The sequence below is a fragment of the Mesocricetus auratus genome, unplaced genomic scaffold (genome assembly GCF_017639785.1).
Source record: "Mesocricetus auratus isolate SY011 unplaced genomic scaffold, BCM_Maur_2.0 Super-Scaffold_2245, whole genome shotgun sequence".
NCBI lineage: Eukaryota > Metazoa > Chordata > Mammalia > Rodentia > Cricetidae > Mesocricetus > Mesocricetus auratus.
In genome coordinates, this window is record NW_024429180.1 from 34995000 (window position 1) to 35022646 (window position 27647).

At 36.3% G+C, this 27647-nt stretch overlaps 1 protein-coding gene across 3 annotated transcripts in view; it reads left to right on the forward strand.

The window, feature by feature from the left end:
• Positions 1 to 27647, forward strand: part of Diaph3 (diaphanous related formin 3) — a 433102-nt gene that overhangs the window by 141714 nt on the left and 263741 nt on the right. For all 3 annotated transcript variants that reach the window (XM_040754912.1, XM_040754964.1, XM_040755016.1), the window contains 8 exons: positions 9964 to 10074; positions 10348 to 10466; positions 11187 to 11303; positions 13636 to 13754; positions 16639 to 16703; positions 20586 to 20690; positions 23326 to 23604; positions 24298 to 24412. In XM_040754912.1, coding sequence (XP_040610846.1) covers positions 9964 to 10074; positions 10348 to 10466; positions 11187 to 11303; positions 13636 to 13754; positions 16639 to 16703; positions 20586 to 20690; positions 23326 to 23604; positions 24298 to 24412 — 1030 coding nt within the window. The remainder of the gene's footprint in view (positions 1 to 9963; positions 10075 to 10347; positions 10467 to 11186; positions 11304 to 13635; positions 13755 to 16638; positions 16704 to 20585; positions 20691 to 23325; positions 23605 to 24297; positions 24413 to 27647) is intronic.

The following is a 27647-nucleotide window of genomic DNA, read 5'->3' on the forward strand; positions in this document are numbered from 1 at the left end:
ACACTTCACTCTGTTCTTGTCTTGGAAATTTAAGACTATAAATGCACATTGTTAGTTTAGTGCAGTTTGATGGATGCTGTTAGCAGAAAAAAAATTGTCCTAGTTTATAATCATAAGACCCACCCCACAGTGTGTGTGTGTATGCATGCTTGCATTTGCAGGCAGATGAGTGTGTGGAGTCTTTTTTTAAAAATAATTATGATTATCTTTTTATTTAGGTTAGAAACAATCTTGTTTCACATGCCAATCCCAGCTCCCTCTCCCTCTCCCTCCTCTCCTCCCCCACCCTCCCCACCAGGTCCCCTAGTCCCCCACCCAAAGGCATTTGTTACCAATGCCTGGCTCTTTCATAGCTCTTTGGCTGGCTGGCTCGACTGTCGGGCTTCCTCCCCTGGGTGACTCCCTTCTTCTTTCCTTCTCCTTCATCTTGTTCTTCCCTTTTTCTCTTCCAGCCTCAATTTCTCCTCCTATTCATTCTCCTTGTCAGCCTACCTATCGCTCTTCTGCCTAGCTGTTGGCTGTTCAGCTTTTATTAGACCAATCTGGTGCCTTAGGCAGGCAAGGTGAAACAGATGCAGTGCATCTTTACATAATTAAACATACATCTTTATATTGTTAAACAAATGCAGCATAAATAAAAGTAACATACCTTTTCATAGGTAATATTCTGCAGCGTAAACAAACATAAAAAATAACATTCCACAACAAAGGACAAATGAAGAATGGCATTAGAGAGTGTATTTTTAGACCTGTAGTTGGGGAATCTCAGAAAGATGTACAGAGTTTTTCATAACTAGTCTGTTTTGACTGCTACTTACATTTGCGTTTGGTTCAGTATAATATATAAGTGTCAGTCAAGTAGAATATAAAACATTACTACATGCCTTTATAGTAACATAGTTTAACATTAAAGTGACATTCTATAATGAACTTACATTGACATGTGGAGTACGTCTAGAATCAGGTAGTATTAAAATATCTGGAACTATAGTCATTGTTTGGAGCATCCATAACACACACTTTTCTGAATGCAATGAAGGAATATTAGATAGGTATTCTCAACTGTTGCCTCAAAGGGAACTGCTGCTCTTAGATGGAACTAGTTAGCTGTGCCTGCCCTTAGACCTGCAGAAGGGAAGCACATACACTCCTGCCCTTAAGAAGCTTATGCTCCATTATTTACAGCTATCTACCATTTTATATAAAAATTGTATTAATAGCAGTTTCCAGAAAATGCACTGAAGGACATGGAAGAAATTAATGATGTCTCACGGGGAGTCTGAACATCTCTAAAAAATTTCTCAGAATGTAAGTTTTGTGCTTCATCTTTGTGTTTATGTAAATTCTAGCCCCTGAGTACTACAATTCATTTTTCTGCATCTATGGATAGGGCAAATGCATTTTTCACATTCTGACTTGTTCTCCTACCATATCTATCATTTATTGAGCATTCATTTGGGACTACAAATAAGATTATAGAGCTTTAATCTGATACACATTCCTGTTTCTGTGTTTTTATATTATGTAGTCTGTTCAGTTATTTTGGATTAATGCATACATATTATTTAAAAATCTTTAGAGTTCCTTTCATATACTGGAGGTAACTGTTTCTCTATAAGCATCATTTTCTCATCTTAACTTGACAAATGTGAAATTTGATTGTGCACAGAGAGACGGATGGTTTCTGCTCTAGGGTAGGGAAGATGAATAGCACTTGAAACTGTGCTATAGTGAGTTTTAACAGATCCTATTGAATTTTCTTTTGGTTATTTTCCGGTACTTGTTTCCAGTCTGGGTTGAAGGCTGAAGCTCACTTTTTACAGTGTGGTCCAGCCCCAGGTTTATTTACCCAAACATCTATGTCTATCTAGAGAAAGTATATGAACTGTAAGACGAGCTTTCTAAAATCAGCTCATGTCAATTCCCCCAGTCTATATCTGCTCGTGTGGCTCTTGAAAAATTGGACATACCTCGTGGATGACTATATACATCATACATTTTAATGCACCTTGAGTTTTGTGTGTAAGCTATTTTAGCACAAAAGGTCAAAGGTAAATATACTTAAGTTGTTCATTTTTTTCTCACATTGTGTGCTGAGCAGAGTGAGATATACTATTGAATTTGTACCAGAAGGAATTTAGGTGTTGTTTATCTGTATCTGATGAAACCTTCCCTCACATTCAAGGTCAGGAATCCTCTTTTTGTAAGGAGTGGTCCAGTTCCCCTGTCAACCTCTTTCTAATTCTAACGATTTTTTTTCCTTTATCATTTTCATTGTTCTTGAGATTGCTTTTTGGTGGACTTCATCCTACATAGTAACTTTACTTGTCTGGTTTATTATTTATCTGGGTATGCGTTTACCTTCCAGCTCTTGACAGTAGTGGTATTTGTATAAGTTCTGTGTTTCTTATTTCTTGGTGGAATTTTCTCATGCTGCTGCTGCCCTAAAAACAATCACCTGCACTCATCCTGAAAATGGAAAGGATCTCCCCACCAAACCTTCCAGGAAGTGATTTTGTTGTTAAACACAACTTTGTGCATGAAAAAATAACTTTTGATAATTGGGAAGAGAAAAATCAAGTTAGCTTATGATATTTGCTTTTTGAAACTGCCGAATTGAATCTGCTCAGTAACAATTAAAGATAAGTGTGCTAATGTAGGAATGCTAAATCAAGGTCAAAGAATGGTATTTCTCATGGATCATGATGCATTGAGAGCATAGAGGAGAATATTCTAGTCAATGTGAATGGTACGCTCTATGTGCTGTCTGCTTATTGTATACGCGGGATGGTAGGTGTTGGCAGTTAAGCAGTCAGTCATCTGTCCTTTTGTAGAAATAGTTTCTGTTGTGCTATAGTTTCATTTTGACACAGTTCATCATGTCTTCATTTTTCTAGGACTACAATTTTCCTGATCCTTTTCTTCTACTTCTCTAGAGACTTTTTACTTTTGGTTTCTATATCATACAAGGAAAACCATTCCTTGAAATGCCATCTTTTCTCTATAATATTTAATTGATTTTATTTGGGATACTGATTTTAGTGTATAATTGCATAGAAATCTCTCTTTTAGTAGTACTCTGTAGCTACTTTCTTAATTTCACTTTTCACTTTGTTTTGATTCTGATCATAATAGATACATTTAACTTTAGAGTTCCGGAACTAGCTTAGGAATGATGATGTTGATCTGTGATTCCAGCTCCTTCAGAATTTTGGGCAGGAGAATGACAAGATCACAAGTTGAAGGTCTGCTAGGCAACATAATGAGAATCTGCCTCAGAAATACCAACCATTCATCAGCCAGTCAATCTCTGTGAAGGAAATAAAGTAAAAGAAAGGCATACAAGACAGGCCCAGTGCCTCAGCAGTTGCCCAGAATGTCTGAGGTCCTAGGTTCACTTCTTAGCATACTGATTTAGGGTTGTAGAAATACTGAACTTGTTAAAACTGTGGTCTTTTCCATCAGAGTATATATCCATTTTACTCTTTGGATTGCCTAGGCCATAAACCTTGGAGCACTCTTCTTCATAGGATTATTTTTTTTCCTTCTCAGATGGGCTTTTGTCTTGTAGCTTGTTATTTTACTTTTTGGCTCTTTGGGCTCTTTTGGGGGTCCTGCCACTCAGCTCCCAAATAAATATACATGGAGGAGTAATTCTTACTTATAAATGCCAAGCTTTAGCTTGGCTTGTTTCTTGCTAGCTTTTCTAAACGTAAATCAACCCATCTGTCTTTTGCCTCTAGGCTTTTATCTTTTCACTCTCATTCCATGTCTTGTTGTGTAGCTGGGTGGAGGGTCCCTGGCAGCCTCCTCTCCTTGACTATCTTGCTCTTCCCTTCTTGCTAGATTTCTCCTTTAATTTATTCTCTTTGCCTGCCAGCCCTGCCTATCCTTTCTCCTGTCATGCTATTGGCTGTACAGGTCTTTATTAGACCATTGTGTGTTTTAGACAGGCAAAGAATCACAGCATCACAGAGTTAAACAAATGCAACTTCAAAGAACGCAACACATTCAACAAATACTCCACAGCATACACAAATATAACACAGCTCATAAGACTATTCCACAACAGTAGCTCAGGTTGGCTTCATATTTTGGCCTCAAAGTCATAATTTCTTTGAGCCTCCAGTCTCTCCAATGCTAGTAACATGAGATTTATGCTGCCTATTTTTGTGTCATCTTGACACAAGCTGGAGTTAACTGTAAGGTGAGAATCTCAATTGAGAAGATACCCTCATAAGATCAGTCTGTAGGCAGGCCTGTTGTGTAATTTTTAATAGTTTTAATAATTTTGGTAGAGGAAGACCCAGTCCTTTCTGGGCAGTGCCACCCTTATGCTGATGGTCCTGGGTTTTAGAAGAGAGTGAGCTGAGTAAGCCTTTACTCAGCACTCCTCGATGGCCTCTGCATTAGTTCCTGTGTTCAGGTTCCTGCCCAGTTTCACTTCTTGCCTTGTCTTCCCTTAATGGACTCCAGATATGAAAGTTAAGTAAATCCTTTCTTCTCGCAAGATGGTTTTGATGGTGGTTTCTCATCACAGAAGCACTAACTCTAATATAGGAGTGCATGAACAACCCAATCCACTTCACTTGTCACTCTTAAATCTAATACCCAGAACAGTGTCTGGTACAGCATAAGCACTCGTTAGGCTGGCAGCATCGAGATGGGTGGACCAATAATAGTGAAACCAGGAGTTTGATATATACAAAGACAAACCCTTTATAAAATCAGGGTGTTTTTAGCAGCATGATAGTAACTTGTTTCTCACCAATTTTCATAGTTTAGTCATGCCATTGAAACAATTTTGGTAGTCTAATCAAAGTTAATGGGGATCATATTTTTCAGTTTTTGAATATTAGACAGACATTTTTAGCTACATCATTATGAAGAATGCCTATCTCTTCTTTAATGTCTGTTATTATCCTTAGTTAAGGTAAGGTAAATAATTGATTACTGGTTTATAATTAATTACGGGTTCCTAATAGATGCAAACCACAGAATGTTAAAGGCAGAGTTTATCCTGTTATTGGGACATTGTTGTTCTCCTTGCTTTTTGTCTCTCTGTTACTGATACCATTTACTGTTGAGCAATAGATATAGGATGATGGGTCAGGGTTTCTTTGTGTAACAGCTCAGGCTATCCTGCATCTCTTTCTAGACCAGGCTCATAGTTACCTCCTTGTCTTTGCCTCCTGACTGTTGTGAATAAAGGCATACACCACTACTGGAAAGCAGCTTCACACCCTTCTTACATTGTTGAATAATGCTTCTGCTTATGCCCTCAGCTAGTTTGTTAAACTGCTCCTGTCACCATTATTAAACCTCTTATGCAAAAAAACCCCTTTGATTCCTACTTGAGACTGAATCTGAAATTTGTGATGGGCTGGCAAGGACCCCTGACCATTGTCTTTGCAGCTTTATCTGCTTCAATCTTTCACTTACTTTCCATGTTTACAAATTATGTATTTGATTTGAGGTACTTGAATTTTAATGAAATGGCATATTTAACAGGTTAATGTCTTTTTCCCTATTTTGTTGAGTTTTTTCTTTTTTTGTGATTTAAAAACGGAACTGATCATTTTCTTCCTTTTCCACCTCCTTTTAGAGCGTTTCCCTCCTCTACCCAAATTTAAGTTCTTTCTAAAAAAAAGAAAAAAAACACTACAATAAAACTCCTTAGAACCAAGAAAATAAAATAAAACAATACTCCTTCCATATAATAATACAACAACAAAAGAACCCATTAAACTATAACTGCATAAAAGCATACACACAACAATAAACAGTGTAGAGTGCATTATATGCTGGCCACCTATTCCTCCATATGAGGCCTGTCTTTCGAATGGTTAATATACCCATCATTACTTTATTGAAGAAAATTATTTTCCTTCTCTCAGATGAGATAAATAACAAACCAGGTACTTTTACCCTAGGCTAGGTTTTCATTCATTCATTCATTAAAAAAATAAACAAATAAGATAAAACAAAAGTTATCACATTGAAGTTGTGTAGGTGTTGTCTTCAGAAATCGGGCCTTGCTGCCCATTTGTATGGGTAAATTTCATTCTTGTCTCTGCCAATTCGAAGATCTGTAATCTTCCTCTTAACTCATGAATTGGTGTCTTCCTTAAGTAGACTTTATTACCACTTAATAGTAGACCCCATTCCTTCCATATTATGTGGTACTCCAGTTCTGTGCTTTAGTATGGGCAGTAGCTCAGAATTCTGTGTGCTGTAGATACTCCTCTCTCTTTTCCTTTTGTTATAACACAGGTCAGTGTGCTTTGTACAGCTTTATATTTACAGTTATGTTGTACGATTTAGATTAATTGATTAGTATAAATGGAAGCCTTGATATATCAGATTATTGGAATTGGGGAAAGGTTTGTATAGAATTCACAGACACATTTTAAACTTTTACTTCTATGACAAGTTATCATTGTGAATACTTTCTGGCAATAATTATTTGGGCCATTCCTTGCCGTATTGCTCCTTAATTTCATACCACTGTTATCTGCTGCATCAGTGTTCTGCTTTGACACTATTTTCTACTAATTTTGTTTACTTTTGCTCTATTCTATAATTTTTATTTTTTCAGAACCTTAGTGACTGAGATTGCCTTAGCTTCCTTGAATATAGACAAGTATAGAAAAATCAGTAAAAATCATCGTCTTTCTCCAATATCTTCTCTCATCTTCCCCCTCTTTTCCAGAGGTTTGAAAATTATATGGCATTGCTGAAAAGAAAAGTGTTATGGGTACCAAGTAAGAACTGGCAAGGGAGTGGAGAGAAAACATTTTAAACCTGACTTTTTGACACGAACTGGTTCTGGCTGGGTGAATATGTACTAGAAAGGTTGACTGTGTTATGTTTCCTATTTTTTAAAAAGTGTTTTCTTTTTTTTCCCTCTGTTTTCTGCTATACTTCCCATTTCTACTTTAAACAGTCTTAAGTTTTGACAGTAGAGGCACACTGGTCAGATTTTAGTGTTTAGATATCAAATATAAAAGTTACTACTCTGTATTTCAACCAGCAGGAACTGAGACCCCTGTTGGTGTCTTAATCCAAAACCAGCATTTTAAATTCACATAAACCTTGCCTGAAGGGATGGAGAAAAGACAATTTAGGGAACAGCATGAGGTTAAACATATTGATCAGAGGTCCAATAGTGCTTGCTAGACTTGGGGTAGAATGTAGATGTAGAAAAATAGCATTATCAAGAACAACAAAATATACTTTACTTCTCTAGAGAGAAGCTCCCATCTCTCTCTATATATATATTTTTGAGTTTATAATTATATCTCCCCTCTCCTTTCACACCCTCACATATATCTCTCTTTAAATTCATGTAACATATCTTTTCTAAACTCATTGTTATTACATGCATGTATGTTTGTATGTATATACATGCATTCGTACATATACATACACACACATGGTCCTAAATATGTTCTGTTCAGTCCGTATAATGTTAGTTGTAATGTTTTCAGGGCTGACCATTTGGTACTGGAAAATCAACTGCTGTGTTTTCCCCAGGGAAGGCCACCTCTCATATTCCCAGCTTTCCTCTGTTGCCTATGATTTCTTGAATAGGATTGAGTCCTTGTCAGCTTTTCACTATCCACTTTGACATGTCCATTAATATTGCCTCCCTTCTTCTCAATTATAGCACTGGTGTTAGTGAGACTTTAGCTTCTGATGTTACTAAGAGATACAATCTCAGAGCAAACTTTCCTGAACTTTTCTGGCTCTGATCCATCATCCCTTCTTCTGCAATATTCCCTGGGCTTTAGGAATGAGAGTATTTTGTGAAAATATCCATTGGTGCTGGGTCTTACAACTCTGCATTCTGATTTAATTGTGAAATTTTGGTAGTTGTTTTAATCTTTTACAAGAAGATCATCTCCGTCTTTTATGAAGAGAATTTTCCTTGATGAAGGGTGAGTTATCTGTAGGTATAAGGACTAATGTTTATATTGTTGTTAGAGATTAGTTTGCTTTAGTAAATTAGTAGATCTCCCCTAATAACTGTGACTTCACTAACACTTAAGCCTGGTGCTGGTTTTCAGTTTCCAGGCACGGTCTCCATCTTGTTGAACAGGTTTCAAAACCAATTAGGTTGCTGTTGCCACCAACTGCATCTGTAGGGTAGGGTTACAGTGCCATGCAGGTAATTCGTGTAGTTGATAGCAATCGTTACTGGGTGGGACTGTAGGTTGCCTCCCTATTTTAGAAGCTTGTATTGGCCTTCTGGTATCATGAAAACTCATCCTTAGGGAGGGCCTATTCAGGCCGGTTCAATGTTAGGGGTCTCTGGGATCTGTTTCTGAACTTCATGATGTCTTCAGCTCTTCTGGGAGGTAACCAAGGGCAATAGCAAAAGGCTGCATGTTTTAGGAGTCGCTTGACAGTCCTGCCCAACTTAAAGAAGGAAGGTCTTCTTATGTCTGCATTTGTGGTTTTTATTAGGGAATCCTTGACTCTTGGTGTTAGGACAGTCAGCCTATATGAAAAAAATTCACTAAAAGTATATTTGTATGTTTATACATAGAATTAGTATATTAAAGGTTTTGGTTTTTTGTTGTTGTTTTGTCTCTTTTCTTTTTGGCAAATAAGTCAGTAGTTTTTGCTAGACTTGGGGTACAATGTACTCATAGCCGAAAAACACTATCATCAACTACCAAAATACATTTTTTCTCTAGAGAGAATCATGTTCCCTTGTTACAATATGGATTGGTAACATGGGAAGGTGTCTTTCTTTCATCCAGGTTTTAAAAAGTCAAGAGTGTAAATGTTGTAGAATGTTATGTTAACTACGCAAAGATGTGCTGCATTTTTATGCTGCAGAATATAGCTTCAACTGTCTAACGGTATGCTACATTTGCTTATGCTGTATTCCTTTAACAGTATGTGTGTCTAATTACGTAAACATATGTTGCATCTGTTTCACCTCACCTAACCCTGATTGGTCTACTCAAATCCTGAGAGGCCAGTACTAGACAGGAAGAAAGAAAGGCAAGGAAAGCAGGCAGAGAGAATGAGTAGGATCAATTAAGGCTCGGAGGGAAAAGGAAGGAGAGGAGGAGCAGAGAATGAGGAACATGCCCATGGCAAGAAGCCAGACATAGACAAGCAGTGAAAGTAAGATAAACAGAAGAAAAGTAATAAGCCCCAAGACAAAAGGTGGATGAAGAGAAACATACCTAGCCCAGGCCCTGCATTCAAAACTAATAATAACTCTGTATCATGATTTGGAAGCTGGTTAGTGGCCTAAAAGAGAAAAGCCTTGTACACACCAAAGTAGAAATTCATATGCACTTGAATTGGAAAACGTGGTTACCCAACTTCTCTAACATGCTCATTGGGGCTTGGTGAGCTATATAATTTACTCTGTGTTAGTAAATACAACATATAGTAAGTTTGAACTTTTGCAGAAGTTTATGTGATTGCTTGACAGATTAAATTCTTGTCCCTTACTTAGGCAATGCCAATTACAAAGATTTTGTTTTTTCATTTCAATGTTTTACAGCAGCCTTATCAACCATATTTAGGACCTTGTTGAATTTGAAGTCTTTGGGAATTTGACTTGTGGTGAAGAATGGAAAGTTATTATACTATTCTAGTTTTGTTGTCATTCTTATGGTTGTAGATGTTTATAGTTTTCATCGTTGGTATTTTCTGTCTCTATTGTGTGTGTTTGTAGAATGGTATTGGGGCATATATGACGTTTTTATGAAGGGATACTTAGTTTTCTTCCCATCATTCTCCAAATAAGTGAGAAACAAGTTAATTGAAACTATATGTTTAAATATGGCGTATTTTACTTGCAAATTATCTTATTAGGCTTTCCTGTGTGAGAAGATATTTGGTAATTCTTGGAATAAAGCTTGCTTTTTCCTTCCTTGCCTCTTTTTGTTTTAAGTCTGGCATCTGTTTTAAGGCTCTCTGTGTAATCTGTTGTAGGTAGCTTGTATGCAGCTCATAAATGCCCTTGTTACATCTCCTGATGATTTGGACTTCAGGCTTCACATCAGAAATGAATTTATGCGTTGTGGATTGAAAGAGATATTGCCAGTAAGTGCCCTGCAGTCTCCTCATTAATATTTAAATTAGAAGTGTACTTGAGTGGGGGAAATTTAGATAAATTACTCTCAAGAATAATTCATCTGTGGGAAAAGACTTGAGTATAAAAATCTAGTTTTGAAATATAGATAAGGTTTGAGTATTATTTAACACTTTAAGTGTTTGAATTCTGCAAGTCATGTTTGAATGGTTGGTTTATTGTTTGTTATTAATTTACTCATTCTGAAGATCTAATCCATTATAACTTTTGTCTAATATCTATAGAACTTGAAGTGTATTAAGAATGATGTTCTGGATATACAACTTAAAGTATTCGATGAGCACAAAGAAGAAGATTTAATTGAGCTCTCTCATCGCCTTGAAGATATTAGAGCTGAACTTGAATATCCTTTTGCTCTGAGTCCTAGTTAAAAGACATATAAACATACTGTTAGATCTAAAATAGTGCACTATATTTCATAAAACATGTAAGTCATTATGTCGAAAGTATATGAAATCAAACATTTTTGTATGAAGAAATTGTCACCATTTCATTATCTTTGATATGGGGGGGGTGGTCAGGACATATGTGGAAAGGGATGCTACAGTTAGTAAAATGATTATATATATATATATAAAATGGCTGCTGTCTTCTTCTGTGTGGTATTGGACTTGAGATAGCCTCAGTTCATTAAATGTTCTTTTCACCACATTGGAGGCCTCATGTAAATTGATGTATCTTCAAGTGTTGAGTGTTTCCAAGACCCACTAGAATCCTATTTTATGCTATGGTTTCTCCTTGCTACATGCTTTGCCTGCACTTGCTCTGTTGTTCAGGACATCCTTAACCCTTAGTGGGTTTTTCCCAATTAGCTGCTGGCTGTACTCTCACTGCATTTTCCAGTGGGTACAATTGACTGTGAAGGGTAATAAAGTGTCCTGTCAAATGACTATCTCTGGCATTCTCCATGCTCAGTTCCTAGATAGCTCATTTAAAACAACAATTTCCAGACAGTTGTTTGCATACCAGTCTTCCAAACCATCATTCTGATAACATTGTGTTATATTAGCTGTTTTGTGTAGGGTTTGAATACATTCATGTCGTCCTTCCTTAATGAGCTCACTGAAGCATCTGATGTTTATAGCATGGTGTGGGACACAGTTAAGCAAACTAGAGCAGAGGGATATTTTGTCTCTATTCTTCAGCATCTTCTCCTCGTTCGCAATGACCAATTTATAAGGTAAGGGGAAGCTATATTCTATTGTTTAATTATGAAATTCACCTGATAATTTTGTTCAGAATCGCAAGTTATTTTTATTTCTTTCATAATGATCTACAGACCGTATTGATTCTTTTGGGCCTGTATTTAGGTAGATGTAGATATCATGCCATTAATGTTGCTTTTTCAACTTTATGGGTGTATCTTCTGTTGTTACACATTTCACAGCAGACTCCTGATCTCTGACTCTTAAAATTCTTTCTGCCCCCTCTTCTACGGTGATCCTTGAACCTTTGGTGTTTTATAGATCCATTTGGAAATACAGATGGGTAACATTTAGAATTATCAGGTTTTATTTAGAAATGTATGTGTGTGTGTGTGTGTGTGTGTGTGTTTATCTCTGTATTTGTATGTATTCATGTAAAAACAATTTAAAAAGGTCATGTATTTGAAAGAGTAAAGAGGGAGTATATTGGACAGTGGGGAAGGGAGAAATGATGTAATTAAAATCTCAAAAAAAAAAAGAAAAAAGTGAAAACCATTAACAGATAACTAATTTATTATATAATGTGTAATATTTTGTGGTTATTTCTTAATCACTACCAATGCTATTGGTAGGTTGATTATGTCTTGGCTGTCTGAGCTTGACAAATTGCTTAAGGAATATAATGTGTTTCTAAGTAGACATAAAGATTAAACGTGATTATATGAATGAAGCTATGAGTTGAATTCCTTTTTACAATATGGGTTTTATCTTATTTGTATTGTTTTTCATCCCGACTGTCCACAGTTTCTACCCCTCCTCTCTTCCCAGTCCACCCCTTCTATGCTCATCTGCTTTTGCATTTCTCTCCTGAGAATGGCAGGTCTCCTTACCCATGGGAGTTGAATTCTTGGTGCATAGTGAATGGCCTTCATATTTGCTAGTAGTTTATGAGTTGTATCAAGGTCCTCAAGTATAAAATTAACATTTTAGCTTTGCCAAAGGTTCATTCATAGATGGTTGGAGTATTTGGTCGTTCTGTACCTAATTCATAGAAGATTTATAGGAACATCTAATTTAGGTAGCACACCCCCAGGTGATATCAGACATTTTAATGCAGTGTTATTTGCTACAGAAACAACACAGAGGAAAAGGGCAATTGAAACTTGGCATTCTTTGCCAGCAACCTCTTTTGATGTTTAATGTGCTGTTTTCTGGTCCTGCGTTTAAAATAGAATAAATATTTAAGCACTGATAAATGCTGCATAAACGTACTAATTGATTGCATTTGAAAATATTAGTGTACCCTTTTAATTAGTGTTATGTTTCTACTCTAAAATCTTTGTAAAAAGAAAATGGAACTTCTGGATAAAGAATGCCCCCCATTTCTTGGTCATTATGTGCTTGGTTCTGTCAGTATCTTGTTGGTAAATGCTCTTGAGTCCCCATGAATTCAGCGCCATTGTTAACTCTTTAAAATGGTCTCTTTCCTCATGTTCAGCTGAAGCAGATTCATTCAGCATTATAAGTGACTTATTTGGCTTAAGTTAACAGGTACAAAGATAGTGCTACCCATGCTTGGCTCATTGAGAGAAAAGCTGAAATGGGCATAAAGGCTATCACACTTGAAAAATATGGGCTGGAAAAAAAAATCAAAAACTGTGTATAAATCACTGAGAACGGAAATCAATTCACCAGTGATGAGGAATGTAGGGTTCCTCATTATAAACCACCCTGCTGCTAGAATTCCTTTTACCCACAATTTTTTTTTTCTATTTTCTTCACATTGCCTTAAGTTAGGAGATGTTCCTAAGTTGTTAGGAATGCAGATGGATTGAATTGTGTTGACCACACATCTCTCTTTAGAAGATTTTCGTTAAACTTTGGTCTTGTATATTGATGTTATATTAATGTTTCTAGTCTTCTTATGTGTAACTTGGTTTCAAAGAATTTAGAGTATCGATTTTGAATTTTTTCCCATAAAATGATTTTAAGAAGTCCCCATTGAAATACCTAGAAAAGATTTTTGTTGGTTTGATATGCATTAATGAACTTCTGGTAGTTTCTTTAGTATCTAGGCTCTGAGAATGCCTCCCAGTACCTATCATGTCATCATATCTTTTTTCAGTGTAAATGAATGAAATGTCTGACTTATAGGGAAGTCATCCTCAATGCATAGTACATTTCCTGACACATCATGAAAAATACATCATGACCTCGTTAGAAAGAGGAGTTTCCCATGCTATAGTACACCGTCTGTTGCAATTATGCTGAGTAAAATTTTAAACCTAAGTCAGCTTTACATCAAGTATATTGTTTGATGTAAAATTATACTCTTGAACTTAGTGTATATTTGCTCTTTGGTTTTAGACAACAGTACTTCAAACTAATTGACGAGTGTGTGTCACAGATTGTATTGCATCGAGATGGAATGGATCCAGACTTCACATACAGAAAAAGACTAGATTTGGACTTGACTCAGTTTGTAGGTGAGTATTTCTATTATGTAGGTGAACTGTCTTGAGTTTGGCCCCACGGGTTAGATCTAAGGTATTTATTTTCTACATTTGACTAGAGGTCTCCTGAGGACCCGTGATACCCTTTCATGAATTCTTCACTGTCAAAACTATTTCATAACAATACCATACAAACCGTAACTTGACTTTTTTATGTTTTGGCATCTAGAACTGATGATTCCATCAGTGGTTTGTAATATAGTTGACCCTATTACCACCATAATGGCACAAAACCCTGGGCATAGTCATTGTTTTTTCTTTTCTTTTGGTAGAAGGGACCAAGGAATTTGAGAAATTTTTTGACATCCTAATGTTAATTTATTAAACATTCCTTTGTATGCCCTTTTAATATTCTGCTGTGCAATTAGATATGTGCATTTCAGAGTACTTTAGGAAAACTTATATCATTCTTTGAGTTATAAGCATAACTGGCTTCTTCCACTTGTTTACTTTTTTGGCATTTCTTTGTTTATGTAGTGTATATGTTTGAGAGTGAGTGTGTGGTGTATGCACTGGTGTGTATCTGGGTAAATGCATGGAGCCCAGGGCTGTAGGGTCACTGCTGTACCTCAAGCTATCATTTTGTGGCTAGGTTGGCAGCCATCAAGCTCCAGTAATCTTCTTTGTCTCTGTTCTCCTCCATGTTGTGGTTATGGGCATGTATAGGATGCTTTTATGTGTCTTCTGGGACCCAAAGATTTGTTCCATGCTTGCAGAATAAGTACTCCTAGCCAGTATGTCATCCCTCCAGCAATCTTTATGTCATATAAACCTCTTATTTTAACTTAGTGTCTAGCCTACATTTTAAGATTTAGTTTTATTTCATGTGTGTGAGTGTTTTGCCCAAATCTATATTTGTGTACCCACACATGCCTGGAGCTTGCAGAGGAATGAAATGATCATTGGATCTCCAGGAACTTGATCTGCAAGAAACTGCATGTATTCACAGACACTGGTTCATATACCAACCCCAACCGTCACTCACCTACTCCTCCCCAACCTAAATGCTCTGTAAGTGCTTGTAACTCCAAAGTAACCATTTCAGACTCATTACAAACTGAAATGAAATAAAGATATACTTCAGCAGAAGGGACTGATAGGAATTTTTGCAAATACAGAAAATTAGAATTTTTAAGTGAGAATTTGATTTTTTTTTTTTTTGTTTTTGTTTTTTTTTGTTTTTCGAGACAGGGTTTCTCTGTGGCTTTGGAAGCTGTCCTGGAACTCTCTTGGTAGTCCAGGCTGGTCTCGAACTCACAGAGATCCACATGCCTCTGCCTCCCGAGTGCTGGGATTAAAGGCGCGCGCCACCAACGCCCGGCAAGAGTTTGAATTTTGAATGTACTCCTGTTAGCTTGAGAACTTCTGAATACCAAATCTTTTCCCCACTGCCAATTTCCGGGGGGATATTAAACCTCTGTGATTCTTTCAATATTGTATACAGAGAGATAATCAACATTTTGTAGATGCTCGATGGCTCAGCTGATTCAAGTTTCTAATGATCAGTGCTAGCTGATAGATATTTTGTATAGACAACAAAGATCCACTAATAGTACAACCTCAGAAAATGATCCTAAACTTACAGGAATTCTAAAATTTCACTTGGCGTTTTTCCACAGTTTTAAGTAGCAGTATTTACTGGATTTTGGTACAACATAAATGAAAACTAATCAGTTTTTTGAAAAGGCTTTAATACACAGGGTCTCATTGTTACTGTGATCTCTGCAAGGTGGTTGGAATGTGTTCTGGAAATGAGAAACTCAAGACTTAGTGGCATTTAGGAACAAAGCACTCATGTAGATTAAAAGTAAAATTCCTGAGGTGCAACAGGTTAACTAATAAATGTTGGCATTTTATAGTGAGAATAAAAGGATACTTTGTGGGTATCAGAAACCCAAAATGTGCATATTTAGAGTTGTGTAGTCAATTTTTTAGCTAAAATGTCAAAAAATTAGAACTAGATGGGTTGGAATTATTTTATTTCTTTATTAATGGGAAAGTACCTAAAATGCCATAAATTGACAAATCAAAATGTAACATTTAATTTTAAATAAAGCAACTATCAGGATACTGCAGAAAAGCAAGATTATAAGTTACATTTAGGAAATGGAACTAATATTTTGTTTTACTATTTATCTTATATGATTTTTCCTTAAACATGTTTAAATATTGGTTTCATTACAGAATACATAAAGTACATTTTGGTAAATAAATTTGAATAATTTGTTGTATCTAGCATTCCAGGAACAGCTGTATGTAGTAATTTATTCCATTATTGTTGGGTGTTTTTATTATGTCCGCTGGCTATGAACATAGTGACATTTAAATGACTAGTCTTTTCTAAATGCAAAGTCCTAGAAAAAATTGTTAGGTGAAAGGAAATGCAAAGTTATCACTTAAAGTGTATTTTCAGTAAAGCTCTGGACATATATGTCACTTACTCTTTAGGATGATTGCTTTACTCATGTAAGCTCTAATGTTCCACATAATAGGTTATGTAACCTTTGCTATGATTGCTCATTGAACTTGTATGTGATCACACTAGTAGGGAGAAGAAACATGTAGCAGTTGTTTCTTTTCCCCTAACTTATTTTCCTTGCTCCCACTCATTTTCCTGACTCATGTTGATTATCATCTCTTCTTTCTAAATACAGATTGAACCATCTCCTCTTCCATCATGGAAGGTTCAATATGCATTATTCTGCATCACTGTTTTTGGTGTTATACTTTAGTTTTAATATTTAACTCCATTTCACTTATCTTATTATTAACCGTCATATGATTTTTTCTTCATAAATATAGTCATAATGAGTTTGCCTAAAACTTCATTTTAATTTTTTGTTGCTTTTAATTTTAGATGCTTGCATAGATCAGGCTAAACTAGAAGAGTATGAAGAGAAAGCATCAGAGCTTTGCAAGAAAGTAAGTAACCAATTTGCTGCTCTCTGCGGGACTGGGGGCTGCTATAGGGTGGTGTTTCTTCAGAATGCTGGGTGTACTGTCTCTGTCCTCATCTCCTTCAGGCCTGTGTGACAAGACCTTCCTCCATGGAGTCCTATCTATACTATTTTGCTATTAGAAATAATCTCTATATCCAATTCTTTATGTTATCATCATAGATGCCGTATCATCATGTGTTAAAACATGTATTTATGATGCATTAGCTATTTTTCTTCCAGGGACTTTTATATCCTTGATTGACTCTCTAAATCATGAACAATTTCGTGGCTTTTATTTTAAACAAATAAATCAAAGAATATTTCTTGAATGAGTAAATGAAATAATGGTTGCAGAGAGGAAAGGGAGGGGGAAATATATTATAATCTCAAAATAATGAAAAATTTTAAGCAGCCATGAGTTGTAGATCATACCTTTCATACTGGCACCTAAGAGTCAGAGGACGCAGATCTTGGAGTTTGAGGACATTCTGGTATACGTAGTGAGTTCCACAACAGCCAGGGCTACCTAGAGAGAGACCCTGTCTCAATTCCTTTTTTTTTTTTTTCAATAAAAGAAGAAACTATTGGATATTAGCAGCTTCATTTGTTTTCAGCCTAGCGACATTTCTGACTCCAATCACCTTTGCTTTTCTTTCATGCAGTGTTTTGGCCTCTTCTTTCTAGCCAGGGATTTCTGTGTTAGATATTTTCTTTTAGGATTCCTTTTTTGTTTTGTTTCTTTTCTTTCTTTCTTTCTTTCTTTTTTTTTTTTTTTTTTTTTTTTTTTGGTTTTTACGAGACAGGCTTTCTCTGTATTGTTTTGGAGGCTGTCATTCCAGCCTGGCCTCGAACTCACAGAGATCCGCTTGCCTCTGCCTCCCGAGTGCTGGGATTAAAGGCTTGCACCACCACCGCCCGGCTCTTTTTGGATTCTTGACATTTGAAGTAGTCATTGAATGAAAGTTGAATTCTTGTAGCTAGCTTCTTTTGTTGGTCAAGAAATAACCACAACTACTGCCATGCAATTTTTTTTAACACCTATTGAGTCTTTATGTTGGGCACTATCTCATGAAGTGTACACTATTAATGTAATAGCATCTAAGTATACCTGGAGAGATTTATACTTCTCTGTAATCTTGATCACACATAAGTGGAACTTTTGTAGGTTTGAAGAACTTTGAACAAATTTTATGTCTGAAGTTGTTGGATTCGCTAAGGATTGGAATCAACCAAACACTTTCTGAAAGCTTATGCAAGGCAGACCATTGGCTCTTGATTTCTTTTGCTCTGATAAATACTTACCATAAATAATTTGGGGAAGTAAGGGCTCACTTGGAATACACGTTACACTTCATCACAGAGGGAAGTCAGCCCGTTGCTCCATCCAGGCAGGAACCTGGAGGAAAGCACTGCAGCAGAGAATGTGAACGGATGCTGCTTACTGGCCTGCTTCCCATGCTTTACCCAGTCTTCTTTCTTACAAAATCCAGCGTCAACTGCTTGGGAGTGGTACTAACCATAATGAGTTGGACCCTCCTATTTAAGCCACTAATCAAGACAATGATCCTCAAAAATGCCCTCAAGGAAATTTGATGAGTCTATTCCTCAGTTAAGGGTCTCTCTTCCTTGGTGACTCTAGTTTGTGTCAAGTTGACAAACAACCATCACACTAGGGTATCTATGAATATGATGTTGTCATTGCTTGGAAGACTGAGTTTGGTGCAGGAAAGAAATGGTTAGATAATTTCAACTGTCCAAATGGTCATAAAGTGGTTAATAGCTGTTACATATAGTGTGATCCTTCTCTCAACCAATGTTGTATTCTAAGCTTAGTTGTACCTTCACTTTTCATGCATATAATACTGTTTTCATGTATTAGATGCCAATACATCAAGAAGAGTATATAGTATTCTACTTACTTTGTTCATGTGTAGTATACATGAATGCAGTTAAATAAGAAATACTCAGTAGATTTCTTTTAAATAGTAAGCGTTACATGTAAATAAAAGACCTTGTTCAAGGTTACATGCATTTTAAAGTCAGAAGTTAGATACATTTCATATAGTCAGAAAATATATTTGCCCCATAAAAATTTCTAGTGCCATATCATCTTGTATGTATCAGCAGGAACTTTGCTCTCATAGCTTTGTAAGGACACATGTAAATACTTTGCTTTAGGCAGGAAGCTATCATAGTTTCTAGATGCATTTTTCACTTAGGTGCATCTATTTGAAAAATGAAGAGCGGAAATGTCAGAAAGTACATAGAATACATTGAATTATCAACCTTCTTGTACAAAGGCACTAATACATTTACCCCAGGGAATAAAATTAAGCAGAAACTCAACATTAACTGTGTTTCTTGACATTTTTGAGTGTAATTTTGTAAGTGCAACATTTCTCCAGGAAATTTTTTTGGCACGGTGGAAGAATACTGTCCTATCAACTTTCTTTGGATATACTTTAATAGTTGCTGGTTTATCACCAGTCTGCTGTGATTTGATTCGAGTGATTACAAAAGTGCTAAAGCAAGTTTTATAATTCATCTGATTGTTTTATAAGTGAGGAAATGGGCATTTGTCTCTTTAGTATGACTAAGTTAATTTAATAAGCTTAAAAGACCAGGGGAGGTAGGTTGGTAACATTATTTGGAATAATTAAACTCCACTATGTGCATTATGAGAATGTTTCAATGAGACCCCTCTTTTGTATAATTACTATATGCTAAAACCAAACTTAAATAAGGGTGGTAGTTGAACTTACAAGCTGAAACATGATTTACTTTGTCAATAAGTTACTTCATTAGGCCATGCCCATGTGAGAGCATAGGGCTGTGTTTCATTCTGCTTGTTGCTGGGAACCCAAAGCAATTTAGCAGTTTATTCAAAATTCTTAAGCATTCCAAAAGAATTCATTATGGGAATGTGGTATGATTTCAACTGAGTAACTCAGGTTGTGGAAATAACCTTTGAAAGAAAAAACCCTCAAATCTGTCACTTGGTACAGATTTTTAAGTGCCTTTCCACGTTATGGAGAAACACACACACACATACACACACACAGGTTAATGACATAGAGTTTTGCTTAGACAGTACTCTGTCTGGAGTTGTGCCTTTTGTGTGTTTATTTTTTAATGTGCTGCATACTTGTTCTTGATTATGAGACAAAGTCTATTTAAATTCAGCTCCCTCACAGGATAGGTTTTGAATCTAGATGATGGCAAAATGAATCTGAGTGCAAGATAAAAACTTGTGATGAGTGGATATATATATTAGAAAACTCATTGGAGCACTGTATTTTATTATGTGCTTTCCTCCCGGGGACTTTGAGACTAATTTATCACTAATCTCTGTAAGATAGTATAGTGGGAGATATTGTAAATGAAAAGCAAACCAAACAGTTGATGTGTTTATGGAATGAAGTTGTGAACCACTAAAACTATTAAAACATCACCTCAAAGTCATATTGATGGACTTCAGATATGTCTCAAGCATTAGGTTCTGCAGGTAGAGTGTATCAATGAAGGGAATACAATGCTTTGCTTTCTGTTTATTCAAAATCACCATGATATTTAGGGACTTTGAAGAAAAATGCCAAGGTCGTATATAACTATAGGCCTGTTTGCTCTGTTGGGAATAGAAGGTCATGTCTTCCATTTCAGGTTTTGTCTCTTCCCTTCTGCATACATGATTTTGGAGTGACCTGGAGGGACTTAGAGAAAGGCTTGTGGGGGACTTGTCAGGGATCTGCCACTCCTTTTATGGAACTGATTCAGAAGTCTTTTATTGACAGCTCATTGGAGCCATATTTTTATGTGAAGAATAATGCTTTTCACTTCCATCTCTCCCTCTTTTATCCCTTTTCAGTTTGAAAAAGAATTTACTGACCACCAAGAAACCCAGGCTCAATTACAGAAAAAAGAGGCAATGATTAATGAGCTTCAAGCAGAGTTACAAGCTTTCAAGTCCCAGGTAAAATACCATCTCAAGTGAATTTGATTTTGGAATCAGAGCAGGGAAACAAAGGTCATGCTATATCTTCACTGGCTCAAAGTGTTTAAAATTTATTTTTTCCTGTATATTTTCTCACTAGTACTCATATGCATCTCTAGGCTGCTATGCTTATATTTTACAGATATTCTTTGCCACCCTTTTCCTCCTTGTGTTTTTAGGAATATCCAGGCTCTTACTAATTAGCTGGCTTCCTCATGCTTCGTTTGGACTTTGTTTCTAAAGTCACATGTGTCCTACGTAATTAAGTGTAAAGGTTAAGAAAGTCTTTTACTCTTAGATTTGTCTTCTATCACTGATCTCTATCCTACTACAGGAAATTATTCCTCAAGCTATTTATTTTTCCAAACCTTCAGCCTATGGGTTGCCTTGCTGTGAAAGATAACCCCGAGCAGAATGAGGACATTTTCTGATAATTTTTCAATTTCCCAAAGTAAACAGATTTAAAACATGACAAAAAGTAGCAAATCTGGATTATGAGCAGATAGCTCCCATACATGCTGTACACATAAGACATGAGATAAGAAGTTTCTCATCTGCATGCTTTATATGGATTATAGGAGGTACTTTCACAGGTAAATGTCCTGCTATAGATTTACACATGCGATGATGAGCAAGAATTGGAGTGTTACATTTTTCTCTCACCCTGATTTATGGCTGATGCAAATAGGCTCAGGTGTATTGTTTCTGATTCTCCTGCCAATTTTGTTTTCTTCTGAATGTGCAATGCTAACTTTGTTACAAAAATTTCTGCAAGATTCCTTATAAGACAGTTATCTCTTTTTTGAAATTAAAACCTTTTAATTTTAAATTATTAGCCACATGTGGTGCTTTATCCCTATAACCTTAGGTTGTCAGAGCGTAAGGCAGGAAAATTGTTGAGTTTGTGGCAAGTCTATGCTACAGAGTGTGCCTGAAAAAAAATGAAAAAGATGCTGTTCTCATTGTTTTTTATATTTTCAATATTGTGTAACAAATACCAGGAATTGGCAAAATTATTCTAAATATAAGATGCTTTTATATTAAATGAAACAGTTTTCTTACATTTTATTTGTGATTTTTTTATAGGCAATAGCTGAAATATTTGTGAATTTTTTCCTGCCTTGGGTTAATATTTATTTCAGAATTTTCTTCAAAAATTTTCCCATTTGAAGGACTTCTTGAAAATTCAGGCTTATAAAATATATCAGTGACCTTTGGATAGGTTGCATTGTGTTTTAATACAACATGAGTAAAATTTATGCTGTAAAATTGCAATGAAATAAAGGAACTCCTGTGCTTTAAATTTTACACAGTGGCAATCTGTGTTCATGGCTATTGTAGGAGATCCTTGCTTTAGTGACTTATGATTATTGTGTACTTTCATTTTTAACAACTTAGGATATCTGCCAATGTTTTCTTTCCAACACTATAACCTATGTATATGTATATTATGCATACATGTAGATACATGGATGTATTTCTATATACATATAAGAATGTTAGTAATTTCAAGAAGTTGTCATATTATAAAGATGAATTTGAAGGTCATATACATAACTACAGATGGTTCACTAAACTTCTGGTATTCTGAGAGAAGTAACAATCAGAATGAGAGACAGATGTTGTGAATTCCTTGCAGGTCCTGATTAAATTTTGTTTCTTGTGACATTTGACTTTGTAAAAGCCCCCGTCCTCCCCATGAAAGGAGATACTCTCTTACCTCATGATAGTGCCCTCTGCTTGGTTTTTTATCATCATTTTTGTTCATTTATGCCTGGTATTCCTGAAAATAACAGCTTTTGAATGATAAACAGAACACAGTCACTTCCCATACCAAGCTTGTATGCTATCAAAAAGGTAACTGTTCACGATCCTGCCAAGATTAACTTCCCAGCTTTCCTGAGAGCTTCTGAGAAGTATGCCTTTTCCTGGGACACAACTGAGTGGGCAGGACATGTCACCAGGCAGGGACCTGTTAGTTCAGATTGAAAAGGCAAGCAGAGAAGACTTGAGAAATGAATGAGTAAGAGAATCAACTTATATTTGGATCCTGGAATCAGTATGTAGTCGGGACATACATGGAATTAAAAGATAATCGCTTAAAGGTTTTCAGGGACCAAACAGTGATGTGCCTTGTAGACCCTACTAGCAATTTTAGATTCCCTCCTCTCCCCGTGTATTTGGATACTATTGACAAGACTGTAGTAAAGGCCCAAAGATAGAAATGATATGCATGTTTTTTGTGAATATTATTATATGTGAAATAATATATGAAGTGCAAAAGACCTTCGGTAGAGAGGTTTCCCTCCTTCGGGATCCTCTCTGACTAGAGCTAGTTCCTCACAAAGCTTCTAATGCTATGTGGAGACTGCTGACTCTTTAGTTTTCTGGGTCCATTTGTATCATAACTGCTTCAAAATGAGGAAATTATATTTTCTTGAGAATGTAAGCTATTTGTGTGTGTCCAGATCGGAAGTAACACTTTTAGAATTTCATAATTGGTATTTACTGCTATTTTTAATTTGATGTAGTAACTAACTTTTATATAAAAGTACTTTTGCTGTTCCTGCCCACATTGTTACTTTTTTTTTTTTTTTATTTCCTCCCTCCGCAGTTTGGTGCATTGCCACCTGGCACAAAAATTCCTTTGCAAAGCTCAGTGGAAGATGAAATTAGCCCTTCAACTCTTCCCCCTCCCCCACCTCCTCCTCCCCCTCCTCCCCTTCCTCCCCCTCCTCCCCCACTTCCAGGAATGGCAATGCCATTTGGTGGACCAGTGCCACCACCACCTCCCCTGGGACAAAGATTTCCTCCATTAAACCTGCCATTTGGGTTGAAACCAAAGAAAGAGTTTAAGCCTGAAATCAGCATGAGAAGATTGAATTGGTCAAAGGTAAGACCCATTAGTGGGAGCCGACATGCTTCTGCCTAGATTATCACTTCATTTAGATTTGCTAATGCGCAGATTCCAGTGGAAGCTCTGCTCCTAATGACAGTATATCAAATGACATGTATATTATATATCTGCATATTTTTATGAATGCATTAGATTTTTTTAAATTGCTGTTGTCTGATAATTTCTGTTTTGTGAATTTACTGAAATGAAGGGTTTTTTCAAAAATGTAAAACGTTTAGTGTTTACTTACCTTTCCCTGTGGGGTGCTATTAGGGAGAGGACTTCCTCTTAGCAGAAGCCTTTGCTTAGGTGACAGGTGGTCTCAATGCTGCTGAAGGATGGTCTCCTGATCCTGTAAATGTGGGAGATTCTGTGTGATATTAACTCCCTTCAGTTCCTAGTGCCAATGAACATTAACAGTAACTGAGAAATAGAGCACAGAAGAAACAAACTTCATTACATGTAGCTTCAAATGCACAACCATTTGATCATGGAAACTGGATTCTTCTCCTCATACGACCCCAATATGCTGTCGAATATGTCTGTCACTGAGGCGACTTTGGGGACAGATCTCACAAAGCTGACTTCATGAACAGCTGCTGGAGCTCAGGGATGCTGACCTGTATGTTGTGATTGCCAAGGATGGGTGAACTGCCCAGCTGTTTATGAGTCGCTCTTCTCTGATTGCAGATCGGCCCAAATGAAATGTCTGAAAACTGTTTCTGGGTAAAAGTAAATGAAAATAAGTATGAAAATACGGATTTACTTTGCAAACTCGAGAACACATTTTGTTGCCAACAAAAAGGTAAGTTTGTTTTGTTATTAAAGTATTTTGAAATTGTTAGCACTAGTACTTCCTATTTACCAATCTGTAAAATACATGAAAAATCTTTATTATGACACATTTCCATTACTAATTATATATAAATTAGCTAAAGTTTTTTTAATGCATTTCCTCACACAGGTGACCATATGAACAATTTTAAATTGAAAATTCTGAATATGTACTTTGATTCTTAGGTGTTCTGTTAAAAATTATTTCAAAGCTGTTCCATTGAGTGAATTTAGGCTTTACCCTCAATGCCCTGTATTTTGAGAGACATTGATAGGTGAAATCTCCTTAGGCCTTTGTGTGTGTGTAAACGTATATTTGTGGTGTGTGTGTGTGTGTGTGTGTGTGTGTGTGTGTGTGTGTGTGTGTAGGGGGCGTGGGAGGAATTATTAAATGCATGCTGTTTACTAAGAACCGTGCTAGATATACTTCACATACAGCATTCAAATTGATTATCACACCAATTTATAGATATTGGCTTATCCTTAAAAATTCATTTGTAGCCATTGAAATGCTTTCTAAAATAAAATTTGAAATTAAAAACCCTCTCTAAGAAGTAATTGTAAATTATAAACTTTGTCTAGCAAGTAATTGTAGAATTACTAGGTATATCTGTGCAGGATTTGTCTTGAATAAAATATTGAAAATGTGGTATTGTGGTCTTTAAAGACAGCAAGGAATTTTGACAAGCTCACCCAAAGAAAACTTGTGAAGTAAGCAGGTCTTAATTTTACCTTTTGATTATGGTGAATCAAAATTTCCTTTGAATAAGATTAGTTCAGTCTTCAGGCAATCAAGGAAATGTGTGTAGTTAAAATATGTGTTTACATGTAAAAGACTTCAGAATTTCAGATTTCATAATCTGGAATTGATTAGTTTTCCCTTTGCCTCGCTAGTAAGAAGAAATGGTGGTACCTCCAAGCTATTTAAGTGAAGCTGCCACCCAGCTACCCTTCTTTTCCCCCTCTACTTTGATTACTTTCTTAATTAATGAGGCTCAAAAGGGAAACTTGTTAGCATGTCTTTAATTTAGCTGTAGTGTTAGCCCTAAATGAAATAATTGGACCTTTAAAAATTCTTAAGTCATCTAACTTTAGCCTTGTGATTCAAGGTTGCAAGGGAAAAAGAGATACGTTGGCTGATTCTGATAGTGGTAGAAGAGATTCAGGTGAGAAGTGATCCTACCTGTCTGAGGACTTGCATTCCTATCTGCCTCTGCCTCGTTTAGGCCCCTTGGTACGCAATCTCACTCTTGACTAAAGCTGGCACTGTTTCTTCAGCTCATGTGCAACCTTAGCTTTGTTTGATCTTTTGATCTTTTTAGTATAAATGGTATTTTCTTGGTGAATGGAAAGATTTGGAGAGCCCAGGCTTGTGATACCAAGCAATATGAACATTTCATAATTGCAACTAGACATGATCAAAGAGATGAGTCTTTTTTAAATTCTGATCTCGGGGAATGATTCCATGAGAGCAGTGGATGAAGAGACATGGGTGTTGTTTCTGACATTTCTAGTACTTAAAGATTTTAATAAAAAAGGGCTGCCATTGTTGCTTTTAAGAGAGAAACACTGTTTGACAGTGCTGACATTTACTAGGAATGATCCAATTAAAAGGAAAATGGATATTATGAAACTCATGTGAGAATGGGTTTTGACATGGACTGGTTGTTCCATGCTGTTTTTGTCCTATCTGCTGAGGCATTATGTCTAAATGCTGGTATTTGCCTGTGTACCATTAGCCCAAAGTTTGTTAAATTTTGTAATTTCTGAAGCATGCAGAGTTAAATGTGGCCCCTTAACAGTTTTTATTCTAGGTGAAAATTTTATTATATTTCCCGACACTCCTGTTTTGTAGGGGGTGGGAGTTTGGATAGAAGTACCAATTAAGGATCATTTTATCATTAGTTGGCAGTTTAAGGAGTCAGGGACAGAGTCTTCAATTAGTGAAGAATGTAATTAAGTTATAGACAAATGGAGTGTTTTATTGCATTGAATCTTTGCAGTAAATATTGTGGATACTTCTCAGATCGTGAAGATGGATGTTCAGTCCCTAGTATTTAACTGAGAAGGTAATAATCCTACATGTTTACTAAGCTTAGGAAAATACACAGTAAGAATGAAAGAGGTCAATCCAGTCAAACAGAATCTTGGATTTATTTTTGGGGGGTGACAATATTTATCCTGTCATCTTTACAACAGAATTGGTTTAGGCTTCTGGTCCTTTTGTTTGTTCCTGTTGCTGGGATTTGTAGTTCTCACACATTTGTAGGTGGGAGGAATGGGCTATCCCTGTTGGATTCCTGTGCATCCAGTCGTGGAGCTGGATTCTTTGTGTTCCTTCTCTCCTCCCTGTCCTCCTTTGCCCACTCCCTTTATTTCTGTTCACCCCTCCTCTGCTTTTCTTCATTTTATTTGGAGGAAGGGTCTCTGTGTAAACTTGTCTGGCTTGAGACTCATTGTAGTCCAGGCTGTCCTCAAACTCATACAAATCCCCAGCGTTTGGCTCCAGTGTTCTGGACTAAAGACATCACCACCATGCTCCTCTAGGTAGTCTTTATGCCATCTTGTTTCATTTTACATTGTATCAGCTGTCCTGATGTTCCTAAATTCTTAATTTACACACAACTGTCTTTCCTTTCCTGACCACAGTCATAGCAAGGTCTTTTTGGTACCGATACAGGAAAAACACATTTTTGTCTTAACTGCTGGGTAGGTATGCATATGTTATCTGTATGCATGTGTATATTATCCTATGAATATTTCAGTTAGGTCTCAATTTGCTTTTAATCATTTTTCCACATTTATATCACTGTTGTAGTGTGAAAAAGCCAAGGTATGCCTTTAAAAGTAAGCCTCTCTTTTGGAAATGCTTATGGAAACTTCCCAGTCTTTTCCTTTTTCTTTTTCGTCCTCGTCCTGTTTTACTTGTTCAGCTTTCTGTCTGCATTGGCCAGCCACTATTCTAATCAGCAATACATGTTCATCTTTATCTTTGCCATTTGGAAAACTAGGCTGCATGGGGAAGCCACATTCTCATCACTCCTGTTGCGCTTATTGTCTTAGTAAATCAGTAAACTCAGCTGGTCTCTCAGTTGATGCATGTGAATGCAAAGCAAAACAAAGCACAGTGATTTTGATTTCAGAAGAGCTGACATAGTTTACTATCTTTGGCTTCTGTTAATACATAACAAGGTTATATAAAACAC